Source organism: Haliotis rufescens, unplaced genomic scaffold (assembly GCF_023055435.1).
Source record: "Haliotis rufescens isolate VD_foot unplaced genomic scaffold, xgHalRufe1.0.p SCAF_2, whole genome shotgun sequence".
Taxonomy (NCBI): domain Eukaryota; kingdom Metazoa; phylum Mollusca; class Gastropoda; order Lepetellida; family Haliotidae; genus Haliotis; species Haliotis rufescens.
Genome location: NW_025963890.1, coordinates 60,718,791 through 60,728,768, shown reverse-complemented (window position 1 = coordinate 60,728,768; position 9,978 = coordinate 60,718,791). Strand labels below are relative to the sequence as shown.

The 9,978-nt window shown below is 41.5% G+C and overlaps 1 protein-coding gene across 1 annotated transcript; it reads right to left on the bottom strand.

Annotated features, from left to right (window-relative positions):
- Positions 1-900: 900 nt before the first annotated feature.
- Positions 901-9,273, bottom strand: LOC124142235 (40S ribosomal protein S12-like). Its single transcript, XM_046510578.2, has 5 exons — positions 9,221-9,273; positions 9,055-9,090; positions 7,209-7,343; positions 6,522-6,624; positions 901-1,102 (listed from the first exon to the last, which is right to left on the bottom strand). Exons 2-5 carry the CDS (start codon positions 9,069-9,071, stop codon positions 938-940), a joined length of 420 nt encoding a protein of 139 aa, XP_046366534.1. The 5' UTR covers positions 9,072-9,090; positions 9,221-9,273; the 3' UTR covers positions 901-937.
- Between the last annotated feature and the right edge of the window lie 705 nt (positions 9,274-9,978).

Below are 9,978 nucleotides of genomic sequence, written 5' to 3'. Positions count from 1 at the left end.
TACAGCTACAGGACAGCCATCTTTAAATAATAGTCTGGACCAGACAATCCAACTGACATATGAGCATTTATCTACTACACAATTGGGATGATGGCAAGCAACAGTCACCGATCCCCTTAGTCGCTTCTTACAAGCACAGTCAAAGTCAAAGTATTGAGTAAAATGTTACCGAATTTCATTTGTATTCTTTGTCTTAAATCTAAAGGATATTAGGTTTCATTAAACTTTGAATGTATATGGAGGGCCTGAAGAGTTAAGCCAAGGCCTGCAGCTACTGAAGTCTGTGGACCCTGATGACAGCCTGGCAAATTTTGTTTGTTATTTGCTGATTTCTGCAATATCCTGGTGGCCTGTAAATAATTCAGTTGGGGACAGACAAATCAGTAGTTGATTAAGCAGACAGGGTAAAAGACCCCCAATAAAGCCATGTCTCGGAGCCTGGCCTTGTACTAAAGACTTAAAAAAAGAAAGAAAAAGAATTGGTTCTCAGGCAAGGACTTTTGAAAATATAGTGTGGGCTGTAGTTTGTTTTTGTTGCTGCTTGTTCAACCTAGTATGTAACCAAATTAACAGGTGGTGTTCATAAACAAGCCCATGAACATTGAGTATGAAAAGGGAAGAAATTGCATGCTATACTGGAACACATTTTTTAAAGTATTATTTATTTTTTTTACTTTGTATGAAAATAGAAATAAAAACGAAACGTGCAGCAGACATTATGATGATGCAGCTGGTGCCTGAGAACCAAGGCTATTATTTTTTTTAGCCACAGCAAGAGTGATAATTTTAACCAGGTCCCAAAGGAAGCAGGCCCCTGTGACAACTCATACAAGCAAGGAGTCCTTCGGACTTCTGTTTATCTGGTGATTTGTGATTTCAGAACAAAACAAACAACCAACATTTACTTCACTGCATTTATTGTCAGCTCTTTACATGTTTACTTTTTGGTCTTGAAATATTCATTGAGGACATCCAAGGCCTGGGACTCCTTTCCGTAGTCCTTGACGACAACACAACTGCAACCTACAACTTTCCTGGCCTTGCCTTCCTTGTCTATCTTACATAGGCCGGCCCACTCGCCCAGCTTCTTGCTGTCATCAACCTGAAGCAGAAAAGCTTATGAAAAGGTACTGAAGAAATGGGTTGACAGAAAACACCATTAACAAAAATCATGCTGTTCTAACAGTATAGAGGCAGTATGGTCTTATGCTTTTAGCAATATTTGCATATCAAATCACATTTGGGACACCAAAAATAACATTCACACATTGTACCCATGATGGGAATCAAACCTAGGCTTTTGTCGTGACCAGCAAATGCTTTAACCACAAGGCCACCCAACTGCCTGTTGCAACAGATGCAGAGGGAGTGAGTTGGGTTTAACACCGCTTTTAACAGTATTCCAGTTATATCACAGCGTGTCAGCTTAATGTGGGAGGAAAGCCCGAAGCAATGCAGGTCTCAGACATTTACCACTTCAGTGAAACCCATGAGCACGGGTATGGTGCTGACAAACCTAGAAACATAATCAGGGCGAACCGGGATTCGAACCCACAATCATAGGTTTCTGGCATGCCCAAGGGACGCAACTCTGCACAGCGAATTGCGACGACTGGGCCACCCGTGCCCCCTTCTTCCAGATTAGTGACAGTATGGTCTTATGAAGCTTTTAGCAATATTTGCATCATATCACATTTGGGGACACCAAAACTGACATTCACACATTGTATCCATGAGGAGAATGTAACCCAGACCTTTTACGTGACCAGCCAATGCTTAACCACTATGCTACTCATCTGCTTTGTTGCAACAGATGCATAGTTGGGAAGCCACATTTTCAAACGTTGACTTGTGGACAATTTTCTGAGGTCAAACTAACTACATTTGACTGCTAATGAACAAACATTCTGTATGTCAAATCTCATGCGGGATATTTAATCTTCTCACTATGACCATCACAAGTCGGCGTGTAAGTATGATTCATCACCACAGAGCAATGGTGGCTTTGGAATGGTGCTGAGTTAGTGTGTCTTCATATTGTAAACATAAGGATGCCATCAAACACATTAATACCACAGTCTGTGTCAAACAGATTGATCATGGTTGAAAATGGGATATAGATTGTTTGTTTTTTGTTTAACGCCACTCAGCAATATTCCAGCTATATGATGGCGGTCTGTAAATAATGGAGTCTGGACTTGACAATCCAGTGATTGACATCAAGAGCATCGATCCACACAATTGGGATACGATAAGTCGATGACATGCATCAAGAAGTCAATGAGCCGATCCCGTTAGTCGACAAGCATGGGTTGCTGAAGACCTATTCTAACCCGGATCTTCACAGGGCACTTGCACCAAGTTTGACCTGATCAGCTACTTGATCCTCAGACACTGTTAAAGCTAATCCTCACTCTGATTCAGAAGAGGGAGCATGTGTCTTCATCACTGGATCAGATTCATTTCTCACACACCTGACAAAATCCAATACCTTTCAATAACATACACAATTCAACATGGTCCAATTTTCATGGAGACATCAACACATACTGTACTGACAGAATTAACACCATGTTTGCTTAGGAAATTTACAAAGGGGGATGCTTATATAAAAACCATACACAGGTTCAGGTTTTCAGAAATTCAGTGTTGGTGGAACTTAGTTCAAACATTGGTAAATGGAGCATGGTTCTTAACAAGTATTTGTCACAGAGTGACGAAATATCCCCCGCCATATACACCATAGTACCAAATATGAAGACAATCCAGCGATTAGTTCTTGAGATATTGTGGCAACACCGTTTTCCAACTCCAAAAACAGATTTGCCTGCTGTGACCTTGAAAATGGGGTCAAGGTCACCAAATCTGACAGGTGTATGCGGAGTCTGTATATACACTATAGTTCCAAATATGAAGACAATCCAGCGATTAGTTCTTGAGATATCGCGGCAACACCGTTTTCTAACTCCAAAAGCAGATTTGCCTGCTGTGACCTTGAAAATGGGGTCAAGGTCACCAAAACCGACTGGTGTCTGCGGTGTCTGTATATACACCATAGTTCCAAATATGAAGACAATCGAGAGGTTTAGTTCTTGAGATATCGCGGCAACACCGTTTTCCAACTCTAAAAGCAGATTTGCCTGCTGTGACCTTGAAAATGGGATCAAGGTCACCAAAACCGACTGGTGTCTGCGGAGTCTGTATATACACTATAGTTCCAAATATGAAGACAATCCAGTGTTTAGTTCTTGAGATATCGCGGCAACACCGTTTTCCAACTCCAAAAGCAGATTTGCCTGCTGTGACCTTGAAAATGGGGTCAAGGTCACCAAAACCGACTGGTGTCTGCGGTGTCTGTATATACACCATAGTTCCAAATATGAAGACAATCCAGTGTTTAGTTCTTGAGATATCGCGGCAACACCGTTTTCCAACTCTAAAAGCAGATTTGTCTGCTGTGACCTTGAAAATGGGATCAAGGTCACCAAAACCGACTGGAGTCTGTATATACACCATAGTTCCAAATATGAAGACAATCCAGTGTTTAGTTCTTGAGATATCGCGGCAACAAACAGGTGGGACGTACGGACGGACGGACGGACGGACGTACAGACGGTCGTGAATACTATATCCCCCGCTTCGCGCTTTCGCGCGGCGGGGGATAAAAAGGCAAATATGGTAACATGTCTTCACAAGCACTTGAGGTGACTAACAGGTGACTAACAGGACCAGACAATCCAGTGATTGACATCATGAGCATCGATCCACACAATTGGGATACGATGACATGCATCAACCAAGTCAGCAAGCCTGCCCACCCAATCCCATTAATCGCCTTTTATGACAAGCATATTCGCCCTTTACGGCAAGCATGGGTTGCTGAAGACCTATTCTACCCCGATCTTCACGGGTCAGGCAGCTTGTGAGTAAATCCATGCAACTGATGGAGGACCTCAAACAAGTGGGGATTCGAACCTGGATGCTTAGTGTGACAAGCGAACCCTTTAACCACTAGGCTTCACCAAAGCCACTTGGGCATTGAAATTATCAGCTGATCCTCAGACACTGTTAAAGCTAATCCTCACCCTGATTCAGAAGAGGGAGCATGTGTCTTCATCACTGGATCTGTGATTCACAGACACTGGCTATATGCATGTTGCCACATAGAAAGATCTCTATTTTACCAACCAAAATGTCTTGAGCATCAGTTTGAACAAACCTAATGGCATAGAATGACTGTCATAAGGGGGGCCAAATCAAGCTGATAGAAACAACTGGGCCCACTTTCACAAAGCGATCTTAGTGCTACGACTATTGTAAGCCTATGTTAAAGTATGGGAGTTGCAATCGTCTTAGCGCTAAAGTCGCTTTGAGCAAGTGGGCCCTGGACATTACCAGGGCCCTACAGGATAACATTCTGTTAATCAACTAAAAACGCAGAATGAACAAAAACCTTTTAGCATAACATAGTTGACATCTAAGATCTATTGTTCAAAGACTTCAAATAAGACTAGATGGTGTAAGAACATTATTTATTTCTTAACCAGCGTTAGAAATTGGCATTTGTCCTGTAGCCCTTGTCAAACTGCAAAATAGTTAAGGTATCATAAGAACCAGTACAAATTTGCCATTTTGAAGGATTTTGCTATATGTTATCATTGTAAGGATTAGTGGACAAAAATGTTAATTTCTACCACTGTTAACTAACAAGGGGATGCATCATTGAGGGAAATATGAGTTATGCTACAGGAGGAAATATCATTAAGCTTAATGATACCTGAAAATAGGAAACTGCTCAAACATGGATCTGCATCAGGTATGAAATTATCAGCTGATCCTCAGACACTGTAAAAGCTAATCCTCACCCTGATTCAGAAGAGGGAGCATGTGTCTTCATCACTGGATCCGTGATTCAGACACTGGCTATATGCATGTTGCCACATAGAAAGATCTCTATTTTACCAACCAAAATGTCTTGAGCATCAGTTTGAACAAACCTAATGGCATAGAATGACTGCCATAAGGGGGCCAAATCAAGCTTAGAGAAACAACTGGGCCCACTTTCACAAAGCGATCTTAGCGCTACAACTATTGTAAGCCTATGTAAAAGTATGGGAGTTGCGATCATCTTAGCGCTAAAATCGCATTATGCAAGTGGGCCCTGGACATTACCAGGACCCTACAGGATAAACCTGTTAAGATCCTGGGTAGAATAGGTCTTCAGCAACCCATGCTTGCTGTAAAAGGCTCGTAAAGGCGACTAACGGGATTGGTTGGTCAGGCCCGCTGACTTGGTTGATGCATGTCCAATTGCGTGGATCGATGTTCATGATGTAAATCACTGGATTGTCTGGTCCAGAATCGATTATTTACAGACCGCCGTCATATAGCTGGAATATTGCCGAGTGCGGCGTAAAACAACAAACCAAACCCTACAGGATAACATTCTGTTAATCAACTAAAAAAGCAGAATGAACAAAAACCTTTTAGCAGAACACAGTTGACATTTAAGATCTATTGTACTTCAAATTAGACTAGATGGTGTAGGATGGTGATGGTGACTGAAAATAGGAAACTGCTAAAAAAATGGTCCTGTATCAGGTATGATAACACAAAATCAGCATGTGTCCAACAAATGTGACGGCAACTTGGGTAAACTCCACTACTTTGCAACACTAAGGTGACACTGGTTGAAACCAAGCTAAGCTAATATATTTTCCCTGTCAGCCATGATGTATACACAAATTGCTAATGAACAAATCAAGACTGTAAACCTCAGACATTTTGTAAGCTAATCCTCATATCATTTCAGAAGAGGGAGCATGTACTTTCATCACAGGCTTAGTCTTCTACAAACAGATATATGAACAAGACAAACAAGAGTTTGCCACTAACGTGGCTATATCCCCCGCCCCTGTTGCAGAATTTATGACATAATTAAATCTAAACAAACCCTAACCTTTTTTAACCGAGGTGGAACTTGTCAGGGAAATTGTAAAAAAAAGAAGAGTTTGGAACCTAAGTCCATCTTGCTGCCATGGAAACGTAAAAAAATAAACATTTCTAAAATTTCTAAATAGCAAAAGGCACCAGTTCAGCATGTACCTGACAGACCTGCGAAGTTTGATGAAAAAATATTGAACGGTTTATGAGTATTGCTCCAGAAATGGACGGAACCCGTTTCTATATCCCCCGCCAACCTACATATGGCCAACCAAGGCTTTGCAGAGCAGATGTTTCTTACTCTTAGTCACATGTTGCCCCATGCCCTACAGTTTTTCATAGACTGAACAGGAATATCATGTCATTTTGAGACATGGTGCATGTCCACTTGTAGTCGGGTACTAAAATATCTCAAAACCTTTGACAAGCACGCCAAACTCTGGTATTTCTGTAGAACTGGCTTGCGTAAGTCACTGAACCAACAGTAATAAAATGACTGACAGGGTACTCGTTCTATTTATCCCTTCAGTCTTGCCATCACTGCCTGCCTATGTCACGATGTATCCCCAAACCCTCACCTTGAGAAGGTTGATTCCATGCTCAGCACAGAGGGCCTCCACCAGCTTCACATACATTGGTTCGTCACAGTTGTTGGCCAGGATGCACAAGAAAGCTTGACGTCTGAAACACGAATTGTCCTTCACTGCAAACACACTTATGGAATTTGGGGCCAGTGCAAATATATCGCCCTCTCTGTTTGTAAACTGTTACATATTTACTAGTCACGTCATGACAAAACTGATTGGGGGAAACAGGCTTGTACACCGGAACATAAATACAGAGTTTGTGAATCATATGGTTATTTACGAAATATATGATGGTAGGGAAGAGACTTTTTGTGTTAAACTTGTAACAATATTGTTGTCAATGAATATTTGCACTTTAATGGCGCTCCAGAATAAGCTATAAGAACCTTAGACAAACATTTTGAGAAAATTCCAAATTGGGATGCCTGGCTAAATTGAGAATGATACATTACTTGTTTTACACCACTATCAGCAAACATTTCAGCCATATCTTGTCAAATCTGGACCAGACCAGAAATCCAATTAAGTTGCTTCTTACTATAAGCAATAGCGTAATGGGGATCAATTTTAACCTTGGTTCCCATGGGGAAATGGAAACATGAACCTAATAGACAAGAGGCATGTGTGCAATTGAATATTGAACCTTCTAATCACTCATGAATGTACAAGTTCTCTTACTTGTCAAGTGCCTTGGCACACTCATGGAGTCCTCTTGCTAGTCCGTCATGGATGAGGGAGGTCTTCAATACTTCTTGTAGAGCAGTGAACAGATCCATTGGACCACCGCCGATGGCGGCGATAGGAACATCATCTCTAAAATACCAAACACCCTCATCAGTAACACAACTTTCCCATTTCTAAATATCCCTGCAGCCCAATTCAGAAGTACCTACATAAATAGTTATCATTAGTGGCGAGGTGGTGGGGTTTAGTATCACGTTGTGTGTGTGTGTGTGTGTGTGTGTGTGTGTCAGTGTGTCAGTGTGTCAGCGTGCGTGCGCACTTGTGTGCACTAGTCCAGACTAATGCTGATTTCATAGTGCTAGCCCTCCGAGATACCATGCCACAGTTTAACATGAATACCCCACTCAGACACAGTATACAGACTCTAGCTGACCAGTCCGTTTTATCCCCTTAATGCTGACTGAACCCCAAAACTTGTGTTCTCTGGGCAGACGCTCTACCATAGGGCACGAAGGCAGTAAGTTTTGTAGATTCAACCAATCAATGAATTTGTTTGTGTTTTGAAATTCAAAGCTATCAGCGTGTCTTTGTTTACGCTTAACAAGGTGAAGTTATTTCACTGAATGTTCCTTCATTCTTTGTGTCACATAATACTTGAACAGTTTACATTTGAAAAAGAAATACCATGACCAGGGTTAGAAACTAACAGTTTTTGTCCACTAGTCCTTATAATGATAACATATAGCAAAACCTTTAAAATGGGCCAATTTCTACTAGTCCTTAGGATACCTTTACTATTGGGCAGTTTGGTAAGGACTATAGTACTAGTGCCAATTTCTAACGCTGATGACATAATTTTAGCTGAAAACACACTGTTCCCAATGTTGTTTTCGTGAATCACATTACTCAGAAAATTATCTGCAAATGTTTTAAACATGGTGCCATCTTTTAATGTCTCTTGGTATGACGCGGCCGGGGATCAAATCCCGGATCTTCCGCTCTCCGGGCGCATGCCCTACCACTAGACCAGAGGCGGTCTAGCATAAAAGTGAGTCGGTGGCCCAACTTGTGTTTACCTTCAAAATTAAGTCTCCAAAACACATATTGCACAAAGCTTTCGACAAGGTCAACAAGGTTAGCATGATGGAGTTAGGTTTTACACCGCTTTTATAAATATCATAGCAACATCAAAGCCTGGGACACCACAAATGGGCTACACACATTGTACCCATGTGGGGAATCAAACCTGTGTCTTCAGCGTGACAAGCGACGCTTCAACCACCAGGCTACCCAACCACCAGGCTACCCAACCACCCTGCTCTAGGTTAACATGAATTAGCATGACATGATTGCCAAGGCACACACTCCTACTGTTTTGAATAATTCACTTTTTGAAGTAAAAACGTTTTTATACATGTTGATGAATGCTGTTGACATTCTTTTTCATCATTTGCAAGCCGAACATGTGAAATATGTTTAGGTGTATTTAAACATTTCATTCACAAGATAGTCTCTTGCGGATAAAATACTGTGTACTATACACATCACATGTAGAGAGTTAACGTCAATGTTTTCAAGAAAATAATCAATTGCCCGGATATGCCGGTTACCGGTAATAAAAAAGAAATGTGACACTAATCTGGTATGACTGCTCTCAGCCTATTCCAAACCTGTGCCTGTGGAATGTGGCACTCTTGTTGTAGCAAATAAACTAAAACTGATTATGACTTATTGTTTACATCAGTTTACATTAAACTGAATGTAATTAGGTGACGTAACATATGTTGCCGGCTTCTTGTTATGTAATGCTAAAAAGACAGTCACACGTGACAACACGTACCCTTCCGCATCTGACATTGTGATTGCGGACGTCCTTCTGCAATCAAACAGAAAATAAGCATGTATAATTGTAGAACAATCTTTCCTTTATTAATTTTCATTATTTTTTTCATTGATGCACTCGTAATAACTGCGATTTAAGTCGATTTCAAACAAGGGTCCCTTACAATGATATTCCGTGAACGAAGTCTTCGTAGAAAAGGAAGTGGAAGGCGAAGAGGTGCCTTATGGGACATTTCAAGGATATTTCCCTCACAACATATAACTGTGTTTTATGTTGAGAGGTGGCACTGAGGTGGCTGCTATCTATTTTTAGATAACTCATGAGTGAGAGCATGTTACTTATTCCTATAACTCATACACGCGAGGATCCCGGTAAAAGAATATAAGTTCCCAGCAACCTATACTAGTCGTAAGAGACGACTAAAGGAATCTGGTGGTCAGGCTCGGTTTATTGCATGTCATGGTGTTCGGTGCTCATGAATTCAATCACTGGGTTTTCTGATCCAGGCTTGAATATTGAAAAAAAATGACACTGTGTTTTTTTGTAATTTTTATTTTAGGGACTGGTAATTTATAACTGGGAGGGGTGTGTGTGACATGAGAGGGGGTAAATGAAAAAATGATGCATACATTGGTGGTGGGGTCGACAAAATGTGACACAGTCCTAAGACCAATCCCATAAACGCCGTTCCCCAAGCGCCCCTCAACCACACACACACCGCACCCATACCCCCCCCCCCCCACACACACACACACACGCGCACCCATATACCCCCCACCCCCCACCCCCCACCCCCCACCCCAACCCCCACCCACAACCCCACAATCGTTAGTTCTGTTTGGTGGGTGTAAGATGGCACTATGTTATTGTGCAACGGGATTGTCGACGTATTTCCATTATTGGCACTACACTTGGATATTG

Bases quoted from the DNA above. Each gene is read 5' to 3' on its own strand.
- LOC124142235 (XM_046510578.2), bottom strand. The intron at 6,625-7,208 runs GTAAGAGAACTT...TTCGTGTTTCAG, and splicing joins TGTGCCAAGGCACTTGACAA to ACGTCAAGCTTTCTTGTGCA. The intron at 1,103-6,521 runs GTGAGGGTTTGG...TTTCTGCTTCAG, and splicing joins ATGGAATCAACCTTCTCAAG to GTTGATGACAGCAAGAAGCT.